Source organism: Myotis nattereri (assembly GCF_964212035.1).
Source record: "Myotis nattereri genome assembly, chromosome: 16".
Classification (NCBI taxonomy): Eukaryota; Metazoa; Chordata; class Mammalia; order Chiroptera; family Vespertilionidae; genus Myotis; species Myotis nattereri.
In genome coordinates, this window is record NC_138091.1 from 49,291,537 (window position 1) to 49,319,230 (window position 27,694).

The 27,694-nt window shown below is 59.1% G+C and overlaps 3 protein-coding genes across 3 annotated transcripts; all 3 read right to left on the bottom strand.

The window, feature by feature from the left end:
* Positions 1–2,006: 2,006 nt before the first annotated feature.
* Positions 2,007–5,901, bottom strand: KRT13 (keratin 13; the record flags this gene model as incomplete). Its single annotated transcript, XM_081109856.1, has 8 exons — positions 5,263–5,901; positions 4,232–4,314; positions 3,919–4,075; positions 3,570–3,731; positions 3,356–3,481; positions 3,046–3,266; positions 2,382–2,407; positions 2,007–2,065 (listed from the first exon to the last, which is right to left on the bottom strand). Exons 1-8 carry the CDS (start codon positions 5,743–5,745, stop codon positions 2,007–2,009), a joined length of 1,317 nt encoding a protein of 438 aa, XP_080965982.1. The 5' UTR covers positions 5,746–5,901.
* Positions 5,902–11,846: 5,945 nt separating this feature from the next.
* Positions 11,847–16,426, bottom strand: KRT15 (keratin 15). Its single transcript, XM_081109831.1, has 8 exons — positions 15,860–16,426; positions 14,842–14,924; positions 14,565–14,721; positions 13,962–14,123; positions 13,745–13,870; positions 13,355–13,575; positions 12,926–12,951; positions 11,847–12,212 (listed from the first exon to the last, which is right to left on the bottom strand). The coding sequence occupies exons 1-8, from the start codon at positions 16,349–16,351 to the stop codon at positions 12,109–12,111; spliced, it is 1,371 nt and encodes a 456-aa protein (XP_080965957.1). The 5' UTR covers positions 16,352–16,426; the 3' UTR covers positions 11,847–12,108.
* A 5,173-nt stretch (positions 16,427–21,599) lies between these two features.
* On the bottom strand, positions 21,600–25,810 carry LOC308532398 (keratin, type I cytoskeletal 19). The gene is made up of 6 exons (XM_081109845.1): positions 25,215–25,810; positions 23,176–23,258; positions 22,806–22,962; positions 22,353–22,514; positions 22,098–22,223; positions 21,600–21,989 (listed from the first exon to the last, which is right to left on the bottom strand). The coding sequence occupies exons 1-6, from the start codon at positions 25,632–25,634 to the stop codon at positions 21,735–21,737; spliced, it is 1,203 nt and encodes a 400-aa protein (XP_080965971.1). The 5' UTR covers positions 25,635–25,810; the 3' UTR covers positions 21,600–21,734.
* Between the last annotated feature and the right edge of the window lie 1,884 nt (positions 25,811–27,694).

Sequence of the window (27,694 nt, forward strand, 5' to 3'; positions counted from 1 at the left end):
CATGCCAGGGATTCCAAACTAGAGGGGACAGTGACAGAGGGGAAAGGGATAATGTGCCCAGCACTGCACAGGACTCCTTTCATTTTTCATTTCATTTCATCTTTACAACAATCCATGAGTTGTCACCATTGTGCCCATTGTACAGATGTGAAGGCTGAGATTCCCCTTGCCAGGAAGACCTGCACACCCTTATCTCACACCCTAGGTCTTCTGTGGACCCTCAAGGCTGTCACCCAAGACAGAGAAATAACAGGCACCCAGCGGCGTCCCAGGGCTGCTGCTCTGTCCTCAGCCATGCCCTGCTCGTCCCCGTGCTCAGCTGTCTAACATGAGGCCATGTTGGGACCAGGCCAGGGGAGGACCAGGTCTAGAGCCCTGTCCCTCACTCTGTGTCCCGGCAGATGGCCTCAGAGGCACTGACCTGCTTTCTGGAGTGAGCCTGCCCCCTGCAGGACCCAGGCAGGACACGCAACCCCATGGGGAATGCAGTACAGGGTGCACTGGCCTCATGCATCTGGGAGGAGCCTTGAGGAGAGGGAGGCGGCTTTTGCTGAGAAGGAGAGAGACAGAGCAGCCAGGACTCACAGGCAGCACAGCAACCAGCCACCTGTGTGCAACACCTGCCCTGCGGAGGCGCTCCGAGACACGGGGAATGAGGCCACGAGAATGCTCTGTGGTTGATGTCTTTGTGCCCTAAGCACTGGGCTTAGGTGGGAGCCTGGTTTCTCCCCCTAGCTTCCCAGAGCTGAACGCTTGGCGCTGACAAAGGACCAGTCACGGTCTTGGAAAGCACACTGGGACATGGACCCCGGCTCTTATGCTGGGCAGGCCACTTAACCAGTCTGAGCCTCAGCCTTCACATCTGTACAATGGGCACAACGGTGCCAACTCATGGACTGTTGTAGAGATGAAATAAAGAATGAAAGGCTCTCTGTACAGAGTGAGTGCTGGGCACATTATCCCTTTCCCCTGTGTTATTGTCCCCTCTAGTCTGGAATCTCTTGCATGAACATACAACATGAGTGTTCTCACTCACAAACAATCACCGACAAGAGGACAAAGAGAAGTGCGCCCGCGCTGGGGTCCAGGAGACCAGTCCCTGTGTGAGGAGCGGGCTGAGCAAGAGGAGGCTGCAAGTCCGAGCTGGGACATCCCGAGAGGCGGTGAGGGGTGGGGGCAGGGTGCAGAGGGGAAGCAGGGAAGAAAGGCAGAGCACACGGGTCACTCGTGGAGGCCTGTGGCTGCTTCACTGAGAGGCTGGGAACGGCAGGACCTTGGGGCAGGCTGAGGGGGCACTGCAGGTCGGGATGCCCATCATGCCTGCAGGGAGCAGGCAGGGAGGCAGCAGGCTGGGGCTGGGGTGATTGTCCTGGGCCTCCTTCTCCCCAAAGCAGCCCTGCACTGGCTGCTCCCAGCCTGCCCAGCACCCTCCACACCTCTCATCCACATCTCCCCACTAACTGACTCAACAGGACCCCGCTGCTGCCTTATACTGGACACCCTATAGGGTGTTGAGCTGACTTGCGTGCCCCCACATGTCTCCAGTTTGCCCCGTGTCCGTGTTCGCAGAGTGCCATTGTCCGTGACCACCCCCCACCCCCGCCCTGCGCCCCTGTGTGTCCTGATGCACTGGGTGCTGTTGGCATGCCTACTGGTAGCTCCCTGGGCTGAGCTTGTCCGGGTGACCTGTTCACCCATAGCCTCAAATCAGGTGCCACCGACAAAAACCAGGCCAGAATCAAAAATACGTTTGCAAAAAGGGAAGAAACTTTATTGAATTCTTTTTTTTTTTTTTTTTAGCAGAGAAGCGGAGAAATCAGAGCAGCCAGATCAAGAGGAAAAGGAAGCCGACCCAGAGGGAAGAGCAAGGAGCGCCCACTCAGGGAGAGGGGGGCCTGGGAGCGGGGTGACCGAGCTTCCCGAGGTCCCTCCCTCTCTCCTGCAGGCCCCTTCAGCTCTCTCCGCCTCTGGATGCTGAAGACAGAGGGAGGGGATGCCGGGCAGATTTAAGGCCGACGGGTGGTAACCTCAGAAGGGCGGCGAGCAGTGCCGGAGCCGGTGGTTCCTGGGAAACAAGGAGGCGAGAGATGCTCAGGCTGGAGAAACTCACCTCGGGCCAGGGCAGGGCCCCAGGAGGGCCCCCAGCCCCCGCATTGGTCAGTGAGGGGTTAGTTAACGGGGACTCTATGGTTGTCCCCAGGGCCAGCTTTCTCCCAGACAGCCGGTGGCTCTGGGGGACAGAGCCATCTGTGATGAAAGGAAAACAGGTGAGCAAATGCCCACGCTCCCCACCGCCCCACCCCTTCCCATGGGGAAGTCCAGCGCTGCCCCCCGCGGCCTTCCAGAGCGGGGAGCAGGAACCTCCCCCAGCATGTCCTTACCTCCGGAGGAGGGGAAGCCAGTCATCCTGGAAGAGAGGAGAGGCAGCCGTGAGCAGAAAGGCCACTGGGTCAGCACCTACCCTCCTCACAACGACTCAGACCATCGTTTGGAGCGCTGAGTGGGGCCTTTTCACCTAACTGTGCCCTCAGCCCAGCGGCAGCAGCAGCAGATGCCTGCCTGGTCTGTCTGTCTGTCTGTCTGAGGCCTCAGGAGAAGGTACCGTTGGCCCCCAAATGCAGGGCATTTGCCAGAAGTTTTGTCCTCCCTCTGGTTCACTCAGTCCCACCCCCACCCCGCCCTGAGCCCACAGGATGGCCTGGGCTCTGCAGATGGTCCGAAGGCAGTTACATCGCCATTGTAAGAGCTTTGCTGGGCTGACCTGAATCCAAGCTCATGTTTTTCCAATGGGGGGTGTTCCCTCCACGGTCTCTAGTCCTGCTGGCCCCATGCAGAGGCCTGAATGAGAGTGTCAGAGGCATGGACGCTGCAGCCCGATTCCAGAGGACAGGGCAGCTCTGGTCCTGGGTCTTCGTCCAGGCTGTTTAAGCTCCGTCAGGCCCCCTCCTGCCTGGGACATGAGGGCCTGATCCCTGAGACGCTGCCTGCTCTCACAGCCCAGAGCCCGCCGGCACTTTCCCAAGAGCGAGGCTGGCGGGGACCTACTTGGCATCCTGGCCCTCGAGCAGGCTGCGGTAGGTGGCGATCTCCTGCTCCAGCCGCGTCTTGATGTCCATGAGCTGCCTGTACTCCAGGTTCTGCCGCTCGGTGTCAGCGCGCACCTCGCTCAGCTGGGCCTCCATGCTGCTGATCAGGTCCTGCATCTGCACCAGCTGCGTGGCGTAGCGGCACTCCGTCTCGGCCACCGTGCTCTCCAGCCCGGCTTTCTGGTGAGGCAGGAGAGAGGGGGTGAGGGGAGCCCGACCCCGGGGAGGCCCGGAGGCGGGGGCCGCTGGGCAGGGGGCCGCAGGTGTACCATGCTGAGCTGGGACTGCAGCTCGATCTCCAGGCTCTGGAGCGTCCTCCTGAGCTCCGTGATCTCCGTCTTGCTGGTCTGAATCATCTCTGTGTTAGAAGACACCTCCTTGTTCAGCTCCGCGCTCTGAAACGCAAACGGGGGGATGGTGATGGAGAAGCCGGGATGGCAGGCTTGGCACCCCCTGGCCCCTCAGGGGAAGAGGGCCGGGCACCTTGCTGTGGAACCATTCCTCGGCGTCTCGGCGGTTCTTCTCAGCCATGGCCTCGTACTGCTCCCTCATCTCCGCCAGCACGCGGGTCAGGTCAATGCCCGGGGTGGCATCCATCTCCACGTTGACCTGGCCTACCACCTGGTTGCTGAACTCCTTCATCTCCTGTGGGGATGGGAAGGGGAGAGGTTATGAGGCTCCTCCTCTTTCCTCTCCTTAGTTCTGGATGCTACTGGAATGTTCTGGAAAGCCCTTCCAGGTCCCACAGTGGAGCGCAGAGTCTGGCCACGGTATTGGGCTCCCCTTCCTCACGGGAGGTGGTGCACCATGGCAGGCCCCTGCCCCCTCTCACCTCCTCGTGGTTCTTCTTCATGTAGACCAGCTCCTCGTTCAGGCTCTCGATCTGCATCTCCAGGTCGGTCTTGGCCAGGGTCAGCTCGTCCAGCACCCGGCGCAGGCCGTTGATGTCGGCCTCCACGCTCTGGCGCAGGGTCAGCTCGTTCTCATACCTGAAGGATTTTTTTTTTAATTGAAAAAAATAACACATTGGTGGCATTCGACACTCCCCCTGGACTCTGCTACTTCTCCTGGGAAGCTCCAATGTCATGAGCGTTTGTCTAAAACAAGAGAGTGTGGGGAACGGTGAATGGGAACAACAAACTCACTTGAGCCTGAAGTCGTCGGCAGCCAGCCGGGAGTTGTCGATCTCCAGGATGACCCGGTTGTTGTCGATGGTGGCCGCCAGGATCTGCAAAACACAGAAGGTAACCACGGGAGGTCCCAGGAGCTGGGGGAGGAGGGCTGAGAGGGCATGGGAGCTGGACCTGGGTTGCTTCTCTGTAAAATGAGGGGCCGGCCGGATCTCTTTTGAGAAGAGTACATCTTTGGACAGTCAGGTCTCCAAGGCCTCAGACTAGCAGCTTCTCTAGGCCACTGTCCTGAGAGCCACTCCCTTAGGCCAGGAGGCAGTCCACCTGGCTGCACACAATTCCTCACTGCGCCAGAGCTGGTCTGCCGGCTGAGCAGAGGGAAAACCAAACAAATATATGCATCTATTTGGACTCCTTGGCTACACTTTTCTATCCTGAAGCACTGAAAATCCACTCCACAGAGCTGGGACTCAGCCCGGGCAGGGGCAGGTGGGTGTCTGTTCTGACAAGCTGGCATCACCCATGATGGATAGGCTTGGAGGGAAGCTCGATTTAGCACTGCCTAAGCCTCTGCCTCCATCTCCCCCACCCGGCCGCAGCCGGTTGAGAATAACACTTGAGAGGGGGCCCGACAAAGTGAACTAGTATTTCCAGCCCAGCGAGTGAACTTGTATCCGTTTCTCTATTGACTTTAGTCATCCCTCGTGGCTTTTAAAACTGTCATGGTGTCCAAATAACTCCGGGGGTTAGGACTCTAGAGGGTGAGTCACTAATAACATAACTGTTTGGAAAGCAATAAAAACGTTGACACGAGTAAGAACAACAATAAAATGGAGAATGGGAGAAAGCGCATTTGGGGCGTTATGGCATGAGAAAGCCCATCAGGAGTGGAGACACTTGGTAGTAAAAGACTAGAATGTTCCCTGGCAGGAAGGGTGAGAATTCCATCCACCCTGCATCTTCTGGTCCCCCCGGGGTACTGCGTGTCCTGGCCTTCTCAGCTCTGCCCTGCACATAGGGACCCTCCTCAACACTCAAGGGCTCACCTTGTCCCGCAGCTCCTCAATGGTCTTGTAGTAGTGGCTGTAGTCACGCTCTGGGCTGGCCGGGCTCTGCTTCAGGTGCCAGTCTCGGATCTTGACCTCCAGGTCGGCGTTGGCCTCTTCCAGGGCACGCACCTTGTCCAGGTAGGAGGCCAGGCGGTCATTGAGGTTCTGCATGGTGATCTTCTCATTGCCGGAGAGGAGGCCGCCATCGCCACCACCAAAGTCACCAAAGCCACCGCCAAAACCCCCACCACAGCCACCTCCAAAGCCACCGCCAAAGCCACCGCCAAAGCCACCACCGAAGCCACCGCCGAAACCACTACCAGCCCCTCCACCGAAGCCACAGCTCATGCCGCCGCCATAGCCCCCAGCGGATCCCCCAGAGACAAATCGGCTGGAACAGCCGCTGGACATGCCGCGGCCTCCCCCCAGCTGGCACGCGCCTCCATAGCTGGCGGAGGAGTTCTGCAGGCGAAGGCTCATGATGAGAGAAGATGGAGAGCAGGTGCGGGCAGGAGCTTGACTTGGCCTGGGCGGAGGATGTGGCTCTTCCCCCAGTGGAGGCCTTTTATACACCCTCCGCAGAGGTTGGACAATGGCCCCATCGCCTCTCCTCCCATCCCCACCCTCTGATTGGTGCCAGCTGGGCGTCTCTGTTTCCCACAAGCTCAGGTGCCTCCACTTTCCAGGGTGGGTTGTGCCTCGGGGGGGAGGGGGGTGCTGGCTTTTTTTTTTTAAACCCTTGACAAAAGGGATGATTCAGAGGGAACGGTGTTCTGCTTAGGACTGCCCTTTGACAGCTGAATTCTGTTTCACCTCTCCGCTGCAGGCACTCACTCCCAGCGGCCGGGGCCCCACCCCGTATTGGAATGGGGACCCAGCTGCAGAGGCTGCTCAGGTGCCTCTGTGAAGGGAGAGGTGGCTGCCGAGTGACCAGGTGCTTTGCGAGGTCACCGCAGCCCTCGGCCTCCCTTCTTTCTATTTCTAAAACCTCTGACCAGAAAGCGCTGCCTCCTTCTTAGCATTTCACCTGCCCTCGCGCCCCCAGCGACGCTGAGGGCAACCTTTGCTTGGTCCTGTAGGGTCAACTACCTTGGAAGTGTTCCGGCTGAGAAGAAGATGACTCCGAGACCCTCAGATAAAGTTACGGTGGCACGGAGCCTTAGGGACCATCCAGCACAGCTGGGGAAACTGAGGCACGGGAAGAGGAAGCGACCCTGTACGTTACCATAGGTCATACTCTCAGATCCCTCGGCACATGCAGGCACCGGGCTAAGAACTTTATACTGGTGGCCTGGAAGTGCAAGCCTTGCAGCAGCGGGTGAGGTGGGTCCTGCTATTGTCTCCATTTCACACAAGAGGGAACGGAGCCTGGAGGGCAGAGTCAGGACTGAGACCCACGTCTGGTTCTGTGAGATCTAAGGCTCATTTCTTAGGTATAATTATCATAAAATAAAATGTACAAATCATGTGTCCAGCTTAATGCATTTTAATGTATTTTTATTGATTTCAGAGAGGAAGGGAGGGAGAGAGAGAGAGAGAGAGAGAAACATCAATCATCAGAGAGAATCATTGCTCAGCTGATCCAGCGTTCAGAAGCCCTGGATCAGCCTGGCCTGTGTGTTTCATGACTCCATTATACCAGCTGCCCTGGCTGCACCGCCAAGCCCAGACAGAAGGCCTTGCAGTACCTGAGCAGGGCCGTGTCCAGCCCCCCAGTCACGTGACACCTGCCTCAGACAGTGAGGGCCTGACCAAGAGGCCACATGGGAGGATGTGGCCCAGGACCTGGGGCCAAGGTCTCTCTGACAAGTGGCTGAAACTCAGCTGCCAGAGGGGCCCTCACCACCCAGGCTGGAAGGAAAGGGCCTTGAGGTGACCACCCAGAGCCCGGGACAGGAGAAGGTTCCAGGTTTGAGAATGGAGGGCCCGGGACTCGGGCTCCCAGCCCCACTCACCAAGGGGCCAGGGTGGCTGTGAACGACCTCTCGGGAGTAGCCTTCTGGCCGCACCAGCCAGATGGTCTGCATGGGACCAGGCCAGGGCCGGGGTAGGGTGGCCCCGGTGTGAGGTGATCCGGGCTGATTCAGCAAGACCAGGAAAGAGGCCTCTGAGTCAGGGCTTTCTCGCCTTTGTTTGCTGCAGGTAGGGAAGCGGCCTGTGCTTTACCCAGCGGGTGTCAGCACCAGGGAGAGAGCCAGGGAGTGCTGCAGGTGCTCAAAGCCCTGTGAACCCCGAGATGCGCCGACCCCTGACCTGGCCCGGCCCTTCTGCCCCAAACTGATGGCTCAGCTCTCCCTCTGAAAGGGTTTGATTCAGCCCAAACCAGGAGCTCTGGCTCTCTCAGGAGAGGATCAGAACTGACAAAAAGGTGATTAATGGAACCTGCCAGGCACGGAGTGATGATCTCCCCGGGGCTGCTGAGCAGGTTCTGGCCAACGCCTCTCAGAGGAACAATACCTCAGATCCCGCAAAGCCCAGCAGCACACACATGCCCCCCTCCCGGGCCAGGGCACAGCCCTCCCCGCCCCTCCCCTCCCCAGAAGGGACTTTCGGGGCCTTGACACAGGAATGCTGGCCTCTGACCCACAGGGAAGCTGGGCGGAGGTCCGGTGCTAATAGCACAGGACCGAGTGCGGGCCGAGGCATTGCTCGCTGGTCTGAAGCTTTCTGCTTTGCGTTCACACCACAGTCAGTCCCCTCCCCAGGACGCTTCCCGGGAAGGAGAGAGAAAGCTGGTACATGAGCACCCCCTGCCCAGGAGGCTGCCCTTAACCCGCTGAGTCCGTCCAACAACCAGAGAGGGTGCTTATTGGCCCTGTTTTATCGATGAGGCCACTGAGGTCCAGGGAGACCAAGCCACTTGGCCAAGGTCACCATGAAGTCAAGATGTAAACTTGGACCCTGGCTCGCTCACCCCCACCCGATGTCATCATAGAGACTTGCTAATGAATGATCTCCCAGTGTTACATTCTGTATGTGTTTAAAGATAATAAAACAACACTAGTTAACATTTCTTGAATGCTGTGTTAACCACTCTACATGCATGACTTCAAAACAACTTGACTATGGGGTGTGGGGGCGGCCAAGGAGAGGTCAATGGGGGGGGGGGGAGGAGACTTATGTAATACTTTAAGTAATAAATAATTTAAATTAAAATAAATAAATAAATAAATAAATAAATAAATAAATAAATGTAACACAGACCCCAAAAAAGGCAACTTGACTATTTTTATCATACCCTTTTTTCAGATGAGGAACCTGAGGCCCATGGAGGTTAAATGCATTGCCCAAACTCAATGGCCCAAACTCAATTGTGTCAGAGCCAAGACTTAAACCTCTGGTTGCAGCGTCTGTGCCCTTAGCCACTGCCTGGTAAGCCCCTTTCGGGCCAGTGTTAGTGCCAGCCTGTCCAAACAGGGGAATCCTCTGTTGACCTCTCCGTGCTCAGGACCCCATCCCATCCCCCAGGCCCAGCTGGCAGGCGGTCCTGCTTCCCACAGTGGCACAGCCAGCCGGTGCAGCTGATGCCCGGTGGGTCAGCCGTCTAACAACTGTCTCTGGTGTGAGCGCCAAAGCTCGGGGCTTGCGAGGACACTCACAACGCTGTCTGCTGGTCTGGGGTGAGAAGGATGGAAAGCAGGCGTGGTCTCCAGTGGGGTCACCCCAGCTCTGAATCTCATGGGAAAGTTGCCAGCTTCTTTTCTTCTTTTTTATTATATAGCTTATTTTATTTTATTTTAATATTTTAATTGATTTTTAGAGAAAGAGAAACATGGATGAGAGAGAAACATCATCGATTGGCTGCTTCCTACACACCCCCACTGGGGATTGAGCCCGCAACTTGGGCATGTGCCCTGCCGGGAATGGAACTGATGGCCTCCTGGTTCCTGGGTCGATACTCTACTGCTGAGCCACACCGGCCTGGCAACTGCTGCCAGCTTCTCATTCCCCTGTACCGCCAGCTGCCCACGGAGGGCCAGGTGAGCACCAGGTGGGCACACGGCCACCCTGCTATCAGACACCGCGAGCCATGTCTGAGGCAGGAAAGCAAAGGGGAAGCGAGTGCATGCGTTAGGTCAGGATCTCTTTCACGCCCTGAGGACACAGCAGTGCCCAGAGTAGACATGGCCCCGCTGTCTCAGGCCCCACAGTCCGGTTCCCCTCTGAGTCCCAGCTCACAGAAACCTTCCAAACCATCGTGTGCAGCCAGGCTCCTCAAGTTAAAGACGGGCCACTGAGGCCGGGAGAGGGACAAGGACCAGCCGAAGTCCTCAGGGGGAGGGTGGTGGGCACATCACGCGCTTGCGCTAGGAAGCCCAGCCCCAGCAAAAGACATGCCCAGGGCCCTAATCCCTCGTCCCAAAGCCGCCCTCTCTCATGGGGGAAAAGGGAGTCCCAGTGCCTGAGGCTCAGATTGGCTGGAGGCCAAGCCCAACCTCAGCCCAGGGGCAGGCAGGAGGCAGGCCATCTCTGCTGAGACTATTTAAGGGCTCGGCCTGGCAGAGCTACCCCTGGGCGTGGGCAGCTCACTCCAGGGTCAGGCAGGGGCCAGGGCTTGGCAAGTCTGAGGCCCAGCAGGGCCCGGTGCTGCAGGGAGAGAGAGAGACAGCCTCCCTCCCCCTCCCACAGCTCAGGGCCCAGCCCCCAGAGAAGGCCCCACCTGCCTGTCTGCAGCTTGCAGAGGTCATTGCTCTCACAGAGTAAAGGCTGAGAACACCTGTGCCGACTGCTTCGGGCCTAAGACTTCTCCACAGAGGCCGGAGGCGGTGAGGCAGGGGCAGCTAGGCCGCTGGGTCTGAGAGTTTCAGGAAGGCTCCTGGCCATTCCCAGGAGGCCGGGGACCTGGCCCCTGGTGCCTTGGGCTTCAGCATAAGCTTAACCACAGCACGAGAGACCGAGCTTAAATGGGAAGACCATCTTTCAGGCCATAGCGGCTGTAGGAGGCTGCACCAGGCTGCCCAGAGAGCTTAAGAAGTGGCTGTCCGCTGGGTACTTCCTGGTAAGAAAGGTGTGTCCTTCGTCTGTCGCCCTTGTGACGCCAGGGGAAAGCCGGGGTCTGGAACAGAGACAATTCCCAGACTCGGTTTCCCTATCTCCCAGCCCGTGACTTTGCTTACGTTACTAACGTCCCTGGGCCACGGGTTCCACTCCTGAAAACTGACGCTGAAGGCGGACCCCGCTTTTGCAAAGCTGTTGGGAGAGTGAGTGAGAGGCCATTCGTTGAATGCCTGGCACAGCGCAGGCACTTCATCAATTGTGTTTGCTTCCTCCAGCCCCAGGGAAAGTGTGTACTCAGGAGACTCATTCTAGATTAAATCTCCCCCAGAAAGCTCGGGAGCCAGCTTTTCTCCAACCGGAGCTGCGGGCAAGGAGTTTTATGCAGCGAGACCCAGGGGCCCCCTCTCAGAGGGCTTGGCTCTCCCCCAAAATGATTTGATTCTCACAGAGGCACCCCCTCCCCCAACCTGCTCTTCCCAGAGGGCTAAGAAACCAGTTCTCCCTCTTCCCACGGGCCCAGCCCAGCCACAGCACCCAGAGGTCTCTACTTCCTCATTCCCTGCCCTCTCTCCAGGGCTAAGAATCCCAGAGGAACCAGCCCCAGACCAGAGGCAATAAATCAGGTGTGCGTGGTTACTGAGGCTCTAATGGGCCGGAGCGTGGAGACGCTGGGGTCAGGGGAGCAAGAGCGGGGTTTGGACAGAGGAGGCCGATGGGGGTTGGTGTTGCTTTGGACGCAAGCTTGGGGAAATCAGGGAGGCCCTCCTGGAGCTGGTGTTTTTCTCTCTGGGCACTTGAAGGGTTTTGTGCAGAGGAGTTGGCGACTTCAGGGGGCAGAGATGGGAAGGGCTCTGCCACCCGGAGGTCAGGTGTGCCTGGCTGGGAAGGAGGGAGGTTCAAACAGCACCTGTGGGGGAGGAGGGTCCTGGCAGTGAACTGGGAAGGGCTGCGGCCTGAGGCCCAGAGGAAGCCATGGTCTTGGAGTCATACAAACGTGGGGCTCAGCCCCAACCCTGCTGCTTACTTTAAATTCCACCATGAGGCCACTGGCCAGTCCTGCCTCTCCCCAGCTTCCTCATCACTAAGATGAGAGTAGCCAATCCTGACCGCCCCCCCCCCCATTGTATTACAGGAGACCCCATGGGTGGGTGTGCCCAGCACAGCGCCGACCACACAGCAGGGACCCGGTACACTCCATGCAGCCAGTCACGCGGTAAGTCGTTAGTCGATGGTTTTACATAAAGCATATTTATTCCTTTTGTAAGCTACAAAAATAAAAAATGATGTCTATAAAAAAGAATCATTCGTTGCTCTGCCAAGTTCTGTGCTAAGTTCGCAAAACCGCTTTGAGGAAGCGCCTCCTCACCCACCCACCCCCGTCTCCAGCTCCCATGATCACCGAATGGAGCCCATCAGAACAGCAAGTCACCCGGGCAGCGTGGGTTTGTCCCAGGGCCCTGGGCACCCCAAAGAATGAATTACACCCTGCAGGGAAGAGGCCAAAGTGGGGGGAGATGTCAGCGTGTGGGTCCTGGGCTTCCTCAGAGGCCCCGACAAGAAAAACTGGACACACTACCAAGAGATATTTGAAAAAGGAAAAGCGATTTTTATTGCCTGGACAAACACCACACCGTAGGGATGGCCTTGTTACACAATGAGGAGGGAGAGCTGGCAGTTGGGGGGTGGAGGGAGGGGAGAGCAAGCGGACCTCCCGGCTAGCAGACCAGGACCCTCTTGCTGGCACCGCTGAAGGCAGAAGCGAGTTTGCTCGTCCCGCCCCTCTGGGCAGCCCTCCGTCAGCCTGGAGGCTGGGCGTGTGCGGGACATCTCTCCTGCCCTGGGCACTCAGATCTCTCTCTTGCGGGAAGAAACCACCTTCCCGTCCACTGACTCCTCGACGTTGATGTGGAGTTTGCTGCTGCCTCCGCCGCCGCCCCCTCCCAGGGAGGCTAGAAAGAAGGAGCAAGCTTTAGAGTGGGGGCCCTCCCCGCCCTCCTCCACTCCCAGGGGGCGGGACCTTGGCTGAGTTCCGGGAGAACTGGGCAGCACCCCTGAGAGTGGCCACTGGCTCCTCCTTCAAGAGCTGCCAGGAGGGCTGGGGTGGAATTACTCATCGCAGAGAAGGGCGGTGGCCGCGGCAGGTGCCCGGCAGTGAGCACGGGTGTCGGGGGTTTTAACTGCACGTGAACAGGGAGTCCTCCTGGGCATCGCAGCCTAAGTGCATGGCGGTGGGGGGGGGGGGGGGGGGGACGAGGCCCTAGACCCGTGGTTCTCAACCTTCTGGCCCTTTAAATACAGTTCCTCATGTGGTGACCCAACCATAAAATTATTTTCGTTGCTACTTCATAACTGTAATGTTGCTACTGTGATGAATCGTCATGTAAATATCTGATATGCAGGATGGCGACCCCTGTGAAAGGGTCGTTCGACCACCAAAGGGGTTGCGACCCACAGGTTGAGAACCGCTGCCCTAGACAGAGCCTGCTCAGCCTGGGAGGTTCTTGATAAATCTTCAACCCCAGTTCCCCGGGGCTGCTAGAGGGTCCCCCTGGGCGTGTCCCCACCCGACTGGCATACTCGGCCTCTTTCTCCTTCCTCATTCAAGAGGAATGGAGGGTTCAGCCACACCCCTCCCCACTCAGGAAGAGCGAAGCCTTCTTACCTTCTCTGGTGCCAACACCGGCCATCCTGAAAGAGGGGGAAGCAGATGTAAGCCAAGGCTCGGCAGTCCTCCCCAGCCCCCTACACCCACCACCCCCACACCTGACTTCTCTAGAGGCTGAGAGCTGGTCCCGCCATGCCACCCACGTGCAGGCAGATGCTGGTCTACAATAGCACCCCATCTGCTTCATGCATGGAACGGAACCAGCCTTAGCCCCATGGCTACCATGTGCAGAAGACACACAGGTCCAGAGAAGTGACGTGACCTGCACAAGGTAACAGCCGAAGACCAGCGTGCAAAACCCAGAGCCCTGCCTCTCGCCCCGTCCTCGCTCACTGCAGCACTATCAACCCCCTGGATGGCGATCCACCACCCCCACCCCCGCCACAACTGGCTCCTTCCTCCTCCCTCCCTCTGCACCCGGCCTGCCTGGCATCCTGGCCCTCCAGCAGGTTCCGGTAGGTGGTGATCTCCTGCTCCAGCCGCGTCTTGATGTCCAGCAGGAGCTTGTACTCCTGGTTCTGAGCCTCCATCTCGCTGCGGAGCTCACCCAGCTGGGTCTCCAGGCTGCTGACGAGCCCCTGGATCTGCTGCAGCTGGGTGGCATAGCGGCACTCCGTCTCCGCCAGCGAGCTCTCCAGCCCGGCTTTCTGGGGGGGCAGCAGACCAATAGGCGCCACGTCAGGCCAGAAGGAAGCACCAGGGGCACGGGGAGGGGTGTTGGATGAACGCAGGGAGCCCCTGTGTGGGGGTTGGGAAGACCAAGGCTTTATCCGCCATGGAGGGTGGACTAGGGTTGTGGGGGGGCGGGAGCCATACCATGCTGAGCTGGGACTGCAGCTCGATCTCCAGCCCCTGCATGGTGCGTCTCAGGTCTGTGATCTCTGTCTTGCTGGTCTGGATCATCTCTGTGTTGGAGGCCACCTCCTTGTTCAGCTCCTCGGTCTGTAGGTCACACACAGAGAAGTGAGCCCCATGGACTTCCTGGGAGACTTGGGGGGCTGGGCAGGCCGGGAGGCCGGGAGGTCGGGCGCACCTTGCTGAAGAACCAGGCCTCGGCGTCTCGGCGGTTCTTCTCAGCCATGGCCTCGTACTGCTCCCTCATCTCGGCCAGCACGCGGGTCAGGTCCACGCCCGGGGCCGCGTCCATCTCCACGTTGACCTGGCCGGCCACCTGGTTGCCGAACTCCTTCATCTCCTGCAGGGTGGTGACAGAGGGCAGGAGAGCAGAGAGTCTGGGGCCCCCTATGCCAATTCTTCTCGGTCCCTAACTCACTGCGTGACCGTGGCTCTCCCGTACCCACCCCACCTGCTTCCCACGGCGCAGGAAGAGGTCTGATCGCATGGGCCCCTCCCCTCTCAGGGTCTCTCTTCCTCTCTAGTGCTCCCAAGGGAGGATCTCAAAACAGCAGGGCCCTTGCATGAGCTCATGAAGCAGATCCGGACAGCAGTTCCCACGGGCCACCTGCTCTGGCTATGGATGAGGGAGGAAAGGGGTCTGGGTCACCAGAGAACAGTACCCCTTCCTCTCTGTGGGGACCCCTCTTTTGGAGTTTATGGGGTGCATTTCTGAACCACCAAGCCCTTCAGACAACTATGAGGAGGCACCAGCGGCCCCACTCTGGTCTCACCACCCCACCTCCTCGTGGTTCTTCCTCAGGTAGGCCAGCTCCTCGTTCAGGCTCTCGATCTGCATCTCCAGGTCGGCCTTGGCCAGCGTCAGCTCATCCAGCACCCGGCGCAGGCCATTGATGTCGGCCTCCACGCTCTGGCGCAGGGCCAGCTCGTTTTCGTACCTGGGAAAAGAGAGGGAGTCCAAGCTAAGGAAGAGCGAGGGGTCTGGGCTGCTTAAGTTGGGAAGGGGGGAGGGGCGGGCAAGGAAAGGGGGGAAGGGGAGGGGCGGGGCAGGAACACACTTGAGTCTGAAGTCATCGGCAGCCAGCCTGGCGTTGTCAATCTCCAGGATGACCCGGGAGTTGTCGATGGTGGCCGCCAGGATCTGTAGGAGACAGACAGTTGGTGCCAAGAGGATCCCTCTCTTCCCTGCTGCTCTCCCCACCCTGTTCCCCAGGTCATCCTCCCCGCCACCTCAGGGGACGATCTCTCCTCTGCCACCCACCAACAGAAGCCTGTGGGGCCCCTGGGGCCGAGTCCACCCTTATCTCGGGTGCCCACTACTTGATCTGCCCCTGTCTCAGGGGCATGGAAGACCAAGGAACAAGGATTGCCTGGCACCCCCTGTGGGAATAGAGTGGGTGGGGTGGGGGGGTGGGGCTCTGACAACGGCTCTCTCAGGGATCGTCCACCCGCCTCCCCTTGGACAGCTCGGAGTCGCTGGCCCCTGCACAGCCTGACCCAGCCAGGGATCTACAGGACCTCCCATCCCCAAAGCCAGTAGGAGGGGCCTGGTGGGCAGCTGAGGAGGGCAGCTGAGGAGGGCATCTCACAGCTGAGAAAACCGGCCCAGGAGAGCAACAGGGTGAGTGAGTGGGCAGCAGAGCCCGTAGAGAATGCCAGGTCTTCTAAACCCCAACAGTGCTTTTGGCACCAAAGACATCCTCAGAGGGTGTGGCAGGAAGCCCTGCCCTCAGGCTCCTGCAGGCACATCCATCGTTCTCGCAGAAGAAGCGGAGGACACCTGCTCTCCAGGGTGCGTGGTTCAGGGAGAGCCGTTGCCTTCTGTCTCTGCGTCCACCTTGGCCCCCAGCGGTCCTGACCAGATCCCAGGACCGGCCCAGCACTGCCAAGGGGAGCAGATGGGTGCCGGCGTCCAGGCCTGGGAAGCATTCCCTGGGCTCCAAGTTTGCCAAGGTTACCCACTGGCAGTCATTGCCCGGCAGGAGAGGATTCCATCGAGGCAGCAGGCGCACGGATACTAGAGGTGCGGGCAGGGCACCCGCCACCCGCCCCCTCCCTCTGACCCCTAGGACTCACCTTGTCCCGCAGCTCCTCGATGGCCTTGAAGTAGTGGCTGTAGTCGCGCGCCGGGCTGGCCGGGCTCTGCTTCTGGTACCAGTCTCGGATCTTGACCTCCAGGTCGGCGTTGGCCTCCTCCAGGGCGCGCACCTTCTCCAGGTAGGAGGCCAGGCGGTCGTTGAGGTTCTGCATGGTGATCTTCTCGTTGCCGGAGAGGAGGCCGCCATCGCCACCCCCGAAGTCACCAAAGCCACCGCCCAAACCCCCACCATAGCCACCTCCAAAGCCACCACCAGCCCCTCCACCGAAGCCAGAACTCATGCCGCCCCCGTAGCCCCCTCCAGACCCCGAGGAGACAAACCTGGCAGAAGAAGCCGAGATACTTCGGCTTCCACCGCCCCCATAAAGACTCCCCCCACCAAAGCCACTTCCCCCGCCCCGGAGGGCACCCCCCCGGGGAGAGCCACCTCCAAAGGTGGAGGAAGAAGTCTGCAGAAACGTGGTGCTCATGGCCAGGCGGCTGCCCGTGAGATCAGCAAGCGCAGGAGATGCCGGCAGGAGGTACAGGCTGCCCCGGGACCAGCGTGCTGTGCCTGTCACCCCCCGGACCTGGGGCTCCTTATATACACCCCTCGGAGGGTGTTGTGGGTTTACGTCTCCTCCCCCAAAGGCAAGCCAGCTCCTTCTGCATTCCTGACAAACACAGCTGCCTGCACACCTCCATGTGGCTGGTGTGGAGTTTTTCTTTTCTTTTTTTTTTTTAATGCAACAAAAGAGATGATTCAGAACGAGTGGTGTTGTTGCCCCAGGCCATGGTTTTAACACTTGGAGTTCAGGTTCATTTCCACACTCCAGGTTGAGGACGCGGAGTAAGTCGAATCACACACAGAGCAGCTCAGGCCAGCCCTGGCCTCAGCTGGGCTTCTCAGCTGCCCCCAGCCCAGGACCCTGGCCCCTAGGTGGCCAGCCACCTGCTCTCAGTTCCCATCCCTGTTCTGTGCTGTCCAGCTCCCAGACCCCATGTGAGTGCCTGCAGGGCTGCGGGAGAGCCATGGCCCTGGGGGTCGGTGGGCAGAGGCTCAGGGAGGGATGCAGGGATGCAGGACCCCTGGGGACGGCTGAGGACAGGGGGTGGGGTCTTGAGTCGAGTTCCAATTGAGGTGATCAGCAAGGACAGCATCTGTCAGTACCTGGATGGTGCAAATGGTCTCCCCTCCACCCTCCCGAGCCCCAGCCCACGGCACTGGCGCCCTCTCAAAAGCCAGCAGGCACAGGGCTGACAAGGGGCTGATTGATACTCCGCCACCTGCCAAGCGCACATGTCACTGAAGCCTTGCTTACTCCTGGGACACGTTGGGGCAAACCTCGGCAGATAAGACTGGGGCGAGTTTCAGGAAGCCCCTAGCTTCGGGGGAGGCATGTCACTGCACAGCAGGGCCAGATGAACGCCACGCCACTGCCTCCGTGCGCCCCGCGAAGCCGCACAGGTGAGGGGGGACCGTGCCCAGGGGGCTCTGTGTGCCTGAGCTGCCGGGAGGGAGATGATAGGCAGGCCTGGCAGGCAGCCTGAGACCCTGAAGGCAGAGGCACCGCCTCCCAGAGCAGGATGCTGAGGCCAGAGAGGGACCCCTCTTCTCTGCCACCAGCTCGGGCCTGGCTTTCCGTGGATACCTGATCGCTGTGGGCAGCGCCACTGGGAGGCGTGGCCCTGGCTCCCGGACTGAGAAGGAACAGGGGCTGGGGAAGTAAGCAAGCCTGAACTGGAGAGTCAGGGTGGAGGGGGTGGGGGAAGCGGGTCCTGCCAGGGCTGCACCTCAGTGCAGTGGACAGGGCTGGGGGGCCCCCTGGGCCAAGGTTCAAATCCTGCCTCTATCAGTGACTGCGTGTGAAACCTTTACGTCTCAGTGTCCTTGTGGCAAAGGCGCACTTTCAGTTCCCACTTTTGGGGAAGCCCTGAGATCCAGGAGGCCCCTCCTGTCCCCTCCTAGCACCCCATTTTCTGAGGGGCCACACAGTGGGGGGGAGTGTCCGTCGCCTGGGACTAGCCTCGCCAGGAGGGAGTTGTGTCCCCGGGCATCGGATCGTGCCCTGTGAGCAGCATCGCTCTTCCACATCCTTCCATAGCCAGTGCCTGGTGGGCAATGCAGGCCGTTTCATTGCTGCTGTCATCACAGTCAACCCTTATTTCCACGGCACACTTCACAGTTAACATCAAGCTTTTGCATCCAACGCCTCCCCTAACCCAACACCTCCCCTAACCCTCAGCTCACAGAAGATGATCCCTCGTCCTGTTTCAGAAGGAATGAAATGGAAGCTCAGAGAGGGAAAGTGATTGGGGCAAGGCGGCACAGCTAGTAAGGGGCAGCGCCAGGACTCAAATGGCCTCTGACCTCCCCCCACCCCCACCACCCACCCCACCACTCAGAGGACAGAACAAGAGGGTCCCTCCCACTGACCCCAGACTCCTGCCTCTGAGTTGGGATGGTGGGAGGGGTACCACAGGCCTGGGTGGGGGGGCTTCTCCTCACCCAGCCTCACGGTGAGCCGGCCTCCAAGGGCAGGGCCCAGACAGTACGGTATTGTCTCGTGGGTGGGGAATATTGTCTTCCTCCAAAGAGTCAGACCAGCCGTCACTCATTAAAGCCTCTGCAGACATGACGGCCCCAGCAATTAACACGGGAACAATTATACAGAACAATTATGCACCATCACCCCGGGGCGAGGGAGGGCTGGACCGTAGCCAGCCCCTCTTCTGCACACAGACTCCCCTTCAGCAGCCCCTCAGGACAGCCTTCCCTCCACTCTCAGGCCCATGCAAATCCCTGGTTCAGTCCCAGTAGCTCCTGTGAGCTCAAGGTCCGGGAGGGGCCTTGGGGCCTGCAAACGAGCACCAGGTGGGGATGGCTGGCCAAGGCGGGGATCGGCTGTTTGGCGCAGTCCGGGGTGTAGCCTGCCCAGGAGGCTATGCCAGTTTCAGAGCTTTGTCCACCGCAGGCAGGCTGTCCCTAGAGCTGGCCTTTCCTCCTTGGGATGGGGTGGTGCAGCCCAGGGGCTCCGCTGGATTCCTCCTCTGGGTGCGATTAAACCTCTCTGATGTCTGCCCAGTGTGGCTCAGTGGTTGCACGTTGACCTGACTTATGAACCAGGAGGTCACTGTTTGATTCCCGGTTGGGGCACATGCCGGGGTTGCGGGCTCAATCCCCAGTGTGGGGCATGCAGAAGGCAGCTAATCAATGGTTCTCATCACTGATGTTTCCATCTCTCTCCCTTCCTCTCTGAAATCAATAAAATTACATATTTTTAAAAAAGCCTCTGATTCAGAATTGGGCCGTTTTTCCACTTCTGTGAGGTGCTTATAAAATCATGAAGGCAGAAAGTGGAATTGTGGTTGGCAGGGTGGGGAGGAGGAGGGAATGGGGAGTTATTGTTTAATAGGTACAGAGTTTCCGTTTTACAAGAGTTAGGAGGAGAGAGTTATGAGGATGGATGGTGGTTATGGTTACACAACAATTTGAATGTATTTAATACCACTGAACTGTACAGTTAAAAATGGTTAAGATGGTAAGATGTGTGTTCCTTATTTTATCACAATAAAAAAAAAAAAAAAAAAGCTAGGCCTTGGCACGGACACCAGCTACAGGGCACAGTCAGCATTTGGTGCCTGCTCCCCCCCACCCCCCCAACGGGAGATGCTAGGGACACAGCACATGACCTGGGGCCTAGGGACCCCCTTGAAATTCTTCCTTTCTCATTTATTAGGCGTGTGGCTTTGGGGAGTCCCGCCTCCCCTCTCTGAGCCTCAGTCTACCAATCTGGAAAGTAGAAAGAACTCCTGCCCAGTCTGACTCACAGGGATGAAGCGATATGCTTGACAGGAAGTGCTTTGCAAACTGCAGTTGCCAGGTGACCGGCAGGGAAGGAAAGACTGTGCCCCCCAAATCCCCTCCCCCTTTCTCTCTCTCCCTCTCTCCCATTTCCCATTGGCAGCCACTTATGTCAGCCCCTAGGTTCAGCTCTCAGACCGAGGCCTAAGTGTCCCCGCCCTTGCCCTCTCTCCACCACTCACATGCACAAAGGACTGCTTCATTCCCAGCACCCAGACCTGTGACCCAGTCACCTACCCCACCTGTGTGGACCCAGACCCCGCCCCCAGCCACATTCCAGGGGCCTCTGGGGCATGGGGGAGGGTTTCAGCTGTGACAACAGAGGCTTTCATGAACTGGGGACAAGTATCTCTGGGAAGTCCCAGCCTGAGGGTGCAGCCAGGTCTCAGGGCTGTAGTTACAAAGCCTCCTGAGAGGTGAAGTGGGAGAGGGGGGCTGTGGGTGCTGCAAGCCAGAGCAGCACAGCTAGGGAAGCTGCAGAAAGGGCTCCTGGCCCAGGGCTCAGCAGGGAAGAGATGGGCTCCGGAGTCAGCCATGTGGTTTGCAGCAAACTAATAAACCTCCAAGGCCCACAGGACAATGGCAGGAAGAGCGCCCCCTTCAGGATTGGCATGGGAATGACAGGGTCACGGGCCTCCCTAGCACAGTGCTGGGCTCCCAGCAACAAGCATTCCATTTCCCTACAGACTTTGGGGGAAGGAGGGGAAGTGATATGGAGGAGAGTGTTCCCGCTCACCCCGCTCCCTCACAGGGTAGCCAGCTGTCAGAGCCATGGGACCTGAACAGATCCCCTCAGCCTGAACCTCTCGACCAAGGCCAAGTGGGACTTATTTACCTTTAATTGGCCTCCGTTCTTGGCAACCAAGCTATAAACCGCAGGGGCAGGACCATACCCACCCAAGGGCAGAGTTGTACCAGGAAGTTGGGACTTGCATTCCGGCTGGCCCGGCTCCAGGCCAGCCCGGTTGGGGGGTCTGTGTAGGAGGCCTGGGTCACATGTGGGTCCCATTCCAGGCTCTGGGCCCAGGTATGGGCTGGTGGGCGAAAGGGGCTTATGTGGGGCTGCCCAGGAGCGGCTGAATGCGTTAGCGCCTGCACACAGACGCACGCCAGCAGGCTCTCCCCAGCCTTGCTGAGTGGATGCCTGCCCCCATTACTCGGGCTCTCACCCCAAAGCCCCAGTGTCTCCTCTGTCAGGTGGAAAAGTGTGTCAGCAGGAACTGCCCCAGGGGATCCCTGTCCCAGGCTTCACCAGGAGCCAGACCGAAATGTCCTGCAGACCTGGCACAAGTGGTGTGGATCCTAGGAGACCTGGTGCCGGCTGAGCACCGAGTTGAGAATCAGGCCACCAAGATTCTAGTCTTGACTCCGCCCCGTAAAATTGCTGTGCGGCCTTGGACAAGGTACTTAACCTCTGAGCCTGTTTCCTGCTCTGTAGATGCAACTCATACTTACTACCTTTTAGGGTTGTTTTGATTAAATGGCCCATAGGAGGTGTTCAGTAACCATTCATTTCATACACACAAACACCAACCCTTGGAGGAATACAGCTGAAGGCAAACTAACCTGGAAGCAAAAAAAATCCCTCTTCTGCCATGTGTTGGAGCAGTTACATATACGACAAACCATCTCACCTCTCTGAGCCTTAGCTCACCCTTCTGTGAAATGGGAGAAATGCTTATTTCATAAGCTTGTTTTAAGAAACAGGTTAATGAAGGCTTCTGCCAACAAGAATGACCCGAACAGTCAAAGTTTGTGAGCACCCTCCCTTCCCTTTCCTGGGACAGGGTGGACTCTGGTCCAAATAAAACCTAACAAGGCCCCAGGCCTGGCCCATTTCCATGGGCTGAAGAAACAAACCCGATGCCCTTCCTCCCTTGAGCCATAACATTTTATTGATAAGTCAAAGGAAGAACCAGGGGGTAAGGGTCCCTCCCCTCCCCTCCCCTCCCCCCACCCAGCGCATCCATCCCTCAGCTGGAAGCAGGAAGCCCCGGAGGCTGCTGGGCTCAGGCAGTCTTGGTGGTGAGCAGGTTGTTGTAGTAGGCATCCTGGCCCTCGAGCAGGCTGCGGTAGGTGGCGATCTCCTGCTCCAGCCGCGTCTTGAGGTCCATGAGCTGCCTGTACTCCAGGTTCTGCCGCTCGGTGTCAGCGCGCACGTCACTCAGCTGGGCTTCGATACTGCTGATCAGCCCCTGGATCTGTGCCAGCTGGGCCCCGTAGCGCGCCTCTGTTTCTGCCAGTGTGCCTTCCAGGGCGGCTTTCTGAGGGCAGGGAGAGACAAGGTGACTCAGTGGAGCCTGCACCCCTGTCCAGGCTGCCCAAGCCCGCAAGGGCACGAGTGTGCATCCCACAGAGAAGAGGGCACCTACCATGCTGAGCTGAGATTGCAGCTCGATCTCCAGCCCCTGGAGGGTCCGGCGCAGGTCAGTGACCTCCGTCTTGCTAACCTGCAGCTGCTCCGTGTGGCCAGCGACCTCCCGGTTCAGCTCCTCAGTCTGCAATCAGAGAGGTGGCGAAGGGAATCAGCCCGGAGGCAGACCTTCACCTCGGAGCATCAAGCCCTCTCTCCTTGCCACCCCCTACCCCTACCCTCCCACCAAGGGCATCTGCTTCCCCCTTCATACCTTGCTGGTGAACCAGGCTTCAGCATCCTTCCGGTTCTTCTCTGCCATGACTTCATATTGGCTTCTCATGTCAGTCAGGATCTTGGCTAGGTCAATGCCAGGAGCGGAATCCACCTCCACGCTGACCTGGCCACCCACCTGGCCCCTCAGAGCACTGATCTCCTGGGAAGACAGAGCAGAGGTGGGCATGTCAGGGCCCAGAGCCTGCTGGGCCTGGGCCAGGTCATTCCCCAACCCCGCAGGCCGAAGGGGGCTGGTTTTCGGGTGCAGACCTAGGAGCTGGCCTTGGGGGAGAGAGCGGGTTGCCACCATCCCCTGCTGGCACCCTGGAAGCCATGCTCCACACCCAGGGCCATGCTGAGAGTGCGGCCAGTGTGGCCGTGGTCAGAACATACAGGAAACAGGTGTCCTGAGGAGCCCCGGGAAGCCGGGGTGGCCCCACTGGGAACCCACCTCCTCGTGGTTCTTCTTCAGGTAGGCCAGCTCCTCCTTCAGGCCTTCGATCTGCATCTCCAGGTCGGCTCTGGCCAAGGTCAGCTCGTCCAGCACCCGGCGCAGGCCGTTGATGTCTGCCTCCACGCTCATGCGCAGGTTCAGCTCCGACTCGTACCTTTCAGAGGAAGTACTTGCAGTCAGACCAGCCTTTCCTCTGTGCCTCTGAAGACTCACTTCCTCACCTTCTTAAGGTCCGGGGTCCATGAGAGGTGCCCCCACTACACTAAGCCCCAAAAGGGCCTGGGATTGCCTACCCCACCCCCACCCCCAACCTCTTACCCACCCCCCCACCCCGGCTTCTGCAGCCCAGCAGGGCAGAGATGCTCACTTGGTTCGGAAGTCATCCGCAGCCAGACGGGCATTGTCAATCTGCAGGACAACCTTGGAGTTCTCTATGGTGGCACCAAGAATCTGGAAGGCAGAAGGTTGGCAGTTTAGCACACTGGCACTGTCCACCACTTTCTTTTCAGAGAAAGGGGAACAAATGAGTGTGCCCCTGCCGCCTGGAGACAAGCCCCTCATCTGCCCATGGGCCTGCTCTCTGGGGGGCCTTGGCATCAGTCCTGCCCAGGAGGCAGAGCCAGGGGGCGGGGGGCGGGGGTGGTGATGAGCAGGGGAGGGCAGGCAGGAGAGCCTGGGGAGAGTGTCTCTGAGACCTGTGCCCAGGGAAACTCCACATGGTGTCAAGGAAGACAGCCTCTATGATATGCAAACCAGATGCAGGGAAGTGTGTGTGTGGGGGGGGGGGGGGTAGGGGGGTTACCCCTGTCTGTATCCCCCACTCATGGCATTCTGTCCCAAGGAAGGGAAGTCTGTTGAGCATCTATTAGGAGCCGGGCACCTGACACCTCTTTCATGTCAGGTCAGTGGGTACCTATTTCATGGGGGTGGGAAGTGAAGTTCAGGAGTCCTTGTCACCCCCAATCTCAGGTCCCGTGACCTGAGGGGCATGGTCACACCATTAAGCTGCGTGCATCCAGGTCAGGACGCGTTAGTCATTGTGCTGTGCGGTGATTTGCATCGTTTTTAAATGGAACAGAACAGGGTGAACAGAAGTGATTGCTCACAGTAGGGTAAGGATGGCTTCCAGAAACTTCTCTCCACTGTGCATGTGTATGAGAGAACGTGAGGACTCATCTTAAAACGTATTTCCTAGCCCTAGCTGGTTTGGCTCAGTGGATAGAGCATTGGGCCCAGGTTCGATTCAGGTCCGGGGTTTGATTCCAGTCAAGGGCATGTACCTGGGCTGCAGGCTTGATCACCAATCAATGTGTCTCTCTCACATCAACGTTTTTCTCTCTCTGTGTCTATCTCCCTCCCTTCCACTCTCTCAAAAAAAAAAATCAATAGAAAAAAATAAATAGAAAAATATCCTCCGGTAAAAATGAACAAACAACAAAAATGTATTTCCTATCATAGGTCACAACTTAAAAAGTGCACTGTGTACCTCTAGCCCTCCCTCCGTGTCTGTGGCCTGATCTATGTCCCAGCACCCAGAGCCATGCCCATGGTGGACACTGGGCAGTGCTGTGGGGAGACCAGAATGGGGGCCCCCTCACTGGCTTCTCCTACATGTGTTCAGGACAGAGCTCCAAGCTCTTCCCTGTGGGCGGAGCCCAAGCCCCACCCTGCAGGCTCCCAGGGCCCTTGTAAGAGCCCGGACAGAGAACTGCTGCCCACCGGGTCCTGGACAGCGGTCTCCACAGCAAAGAACCCCAAGGCCTCTGCATCTGCCCCTCCTTCACCCTGTGCAGGGGCCACCGCCGGCCTCTCCCATTTCTCCCAGATCTCCTCTCAAGTCCCAGGTTGGTTCCCCAGGCCTGGAGGGAGGGGCCTGAGCGTAATGGAAACCAGAGGCCCCACCGCAGGGAGGGGGTAGGGGGGCGGGGGACAGGGAGCAGCTCCAGGCAGGGCTGGCCCGGGATGGACCAGATCCCTCCCAGGCCAAACTCCATTTTTCTGCTGCAAGGGCGAAGGGGGCTCCAGGTCTGGACCTCAGGGCTGCCCACAGCGGTGTCCTATGTCCCCCCATTCCTCCAGACCCCTTTTCTCTGGCCTCCCCACCCCACCCGCCTCTCCTGCAACATGCCCCACCCACTTACACCCCCCCCCCCGCCCAGTTCCACACCCTGGTCCCTCTATCTGGCCTCCACTTCCTGCTCCATTGTCTCCCCCAGCCCCCTCACCTGCCCCCTTCTCTCCTGCCCACCCTGCGGCCCTCCCACGTCCTAACGGGCTCATTCCCGCCCCGCCCCGCCCAGAAGTGGCCCCGCCGCCCCGCCGCCCCAGCCACCGCCTCTCTCCCCGCCCCGCCCGCAGGGCTGGAGGCGCGCAGGCAGGTGCACCCCCAGCGCCCGGCGCGCCCACCTTGTCCCGCAGCTCCTCGATGGCCTTGAAGTGGTGGCTGTAGTCCCGCGCCGGCCCGGGCCCCTGCTTCAGGTACCAGTCCCGGATCTTCACCTCCAGGTCGCCGTTGGCCGCCTCCAGGGCGCGCACCTTGTCCAGGTAGGAGGCCAGGCGGTCGTTGAGGTTCTGCATGGTCACCTTCTCGTTGCCCATCAGGAGCCCGTCGGAGCCGGCCCCGGCGCCCAGGTAGCCGCCGCCGTAGCCCCCAGCGGAGGACGCGGACACGAAGCGGGCGGAGGACACCGACACGCCGCGGCCGCCCGAGCCGCCGTGGATGCTGGGCGCGCGGTAGGCGCCCCCCACCCCGAAGCGCATCAGGCCGCCGCCCGGGCCCCCGAAGGAAGAGGCGGCCGAGGACTGGCGATAGCTGTAGGAAGCCATAGCGAGAGAGGACTGGCGGCGACCCTGGTCGGAGGAGCTGTGGTCGGAGGGAGGAGTGACCAGGCTCTCACCTGGAGCTTTTTATGCTCGAGGGGAGGGGGGTGGGGACCGGGCGGGATATCTGAGGCCGAGGAATTTGCTGGCTGCTGAGTGCACACATGGGCACTCTCCCCATTGGCCAGCTCCTGGCGGCTCTGCCTCCAACTCTCTCTCCTCCCAGGGGCCGGAGGCTCCAGCCCTGAGGGAGCCGCCCCGCCCAGCCCACTGGGCCCCCAGACCAGGCTCTCCCTCTGGCGCCCGCTTGTTCCCATCTGCACCCCCATCGCCACATGCTTAGACACCCCTTTCCAGAGCACACTCTGACCCTCCTTCATCAGATCACCCCAGGAATTAGGTCCCTGGGAGAGTGTATGCTGCTCCCTTCCTCCCCCAGGGATCACTCGCTCAGAGTCCCCCTCAAGAATCCGGAACTGAGCCCCTTCCTTGTGATCATAATTAACCCCCAAAGTACATGTTCCACATTCCTGCACCTGCTCAGAATGACAGCCTCTGGGAGCCCACCTCTTGGGGACCACCCACACCATGACTCCCCCTTGCAGCCCCCCAGATGAGAGTGCTGGGAGGGGCACGCTTGCCTGCTTGCCTCCCGAGACAAAGCTGCCCCACCCTGCTGTGTCCATACACAGCCAGGAAGTGACAATGGGCTCCTGGGAACAGCTGCTGGGAGCAGCTCTGCAGCTGGACGGTGAAGGGCACCTTTACACCTGGGGCTGGCCCCTCACTCAGGGACTCACCCCAGCCCACTCCACCTCACCCCACCCCCCACCAGGACAACCTCCCACCCTCCAACCCCCATGAATGATCCATGATGGGAATCCGAGCCCCAGGAAGGCAAGTAACTTGCCCATGAGACATTTAGCAACTGCCACCCAGAAGAAAAAAATAGGATGGAATCCCTCTCTCCGTGTGAGCATCTGCAGGCGGGGTCAGAGGCGGAATCCTTGCCCCTCACAATCTCATCCTAGTGGGTGGGTGGATGAGAGGGCCCTGCAAGGATGCCCACAAAGTGACGTTTTGCTAATAGAGGAAGGAGCCCCTCCTCTCCACTCACAGCCCGAACCCAGCTCTACATCCAGCCCAACCATTCCATCTCCTTTCTCATCACTATGGAGGGCCAGGCCCCCTGCCAGACCCTGCCAGGCACTGCCAGCGCCTCAGCCATTTATTGTCCCCAGGGGCCTCACCCTCCACAGAACTGTCCCCATGGTTCCTTCTGTCCTTCGGTCAGAGCAGTCCCCCAGGCTCAGGACAGAGGCCCTATGACCTACTGACAGAGTGTTAGGGAGTTGGGCCAGTCACGCCCTATATCTCTACGCCTAAGTTTCCCCCATGAAATATCAGCCCCCCACTCTGCACATTATCATCTGGGTCACCTGTGGCTAAATGAAGACTTGTCCCCAGACACTGAGACCATGTCCCCAATAAACTGTCTTCTGTCCACCAATGTACCCAGGAACAGGGACAGGTTACCCCACACGCACACACCTATCACCCCACCCTCTGCCCCCAGGAGCAGCCCTAGCCACTAGGAAGACCAGCCTCAGGCTGTTTAAACTAGTGAAGCAGGCCTGCAAGTGGGTAGGTCCCCAATGGGGAAAAGGCGAACAGAGTCATGAAAGCAGGGTGTGGCCGGTCCTTCACAAAGGTTGTAGCCTGTAGCCACCGGGTCTGGTCTGACATGAGTCACTCTCTTTATTTGGCCTTGAGGAAGAGGCCTGCTCCTGGTGGGGGAAGAGGAGATGGGCCAGATAGTTGCTATGTACACTAAGCCCCAGCCAGAATGTCTGTTTTTCCGGCCTCATAGGGGCGTCTGGAAAGGAACTTTGTATTAGGAAACAGACTAAAACCAGTGGTTCCCCCGCCCCACCAAAGATTAAGGGATTGTGAGTTCCCTAAACTTCAGAGGAGCTTAGAGTCCCAGCTCCCCACCCCAAGACCATAACCATCAGAACAGCTGGCTGTAGTGTAGGACCTTTTACCAAGGCTTTTCAAATCCCATT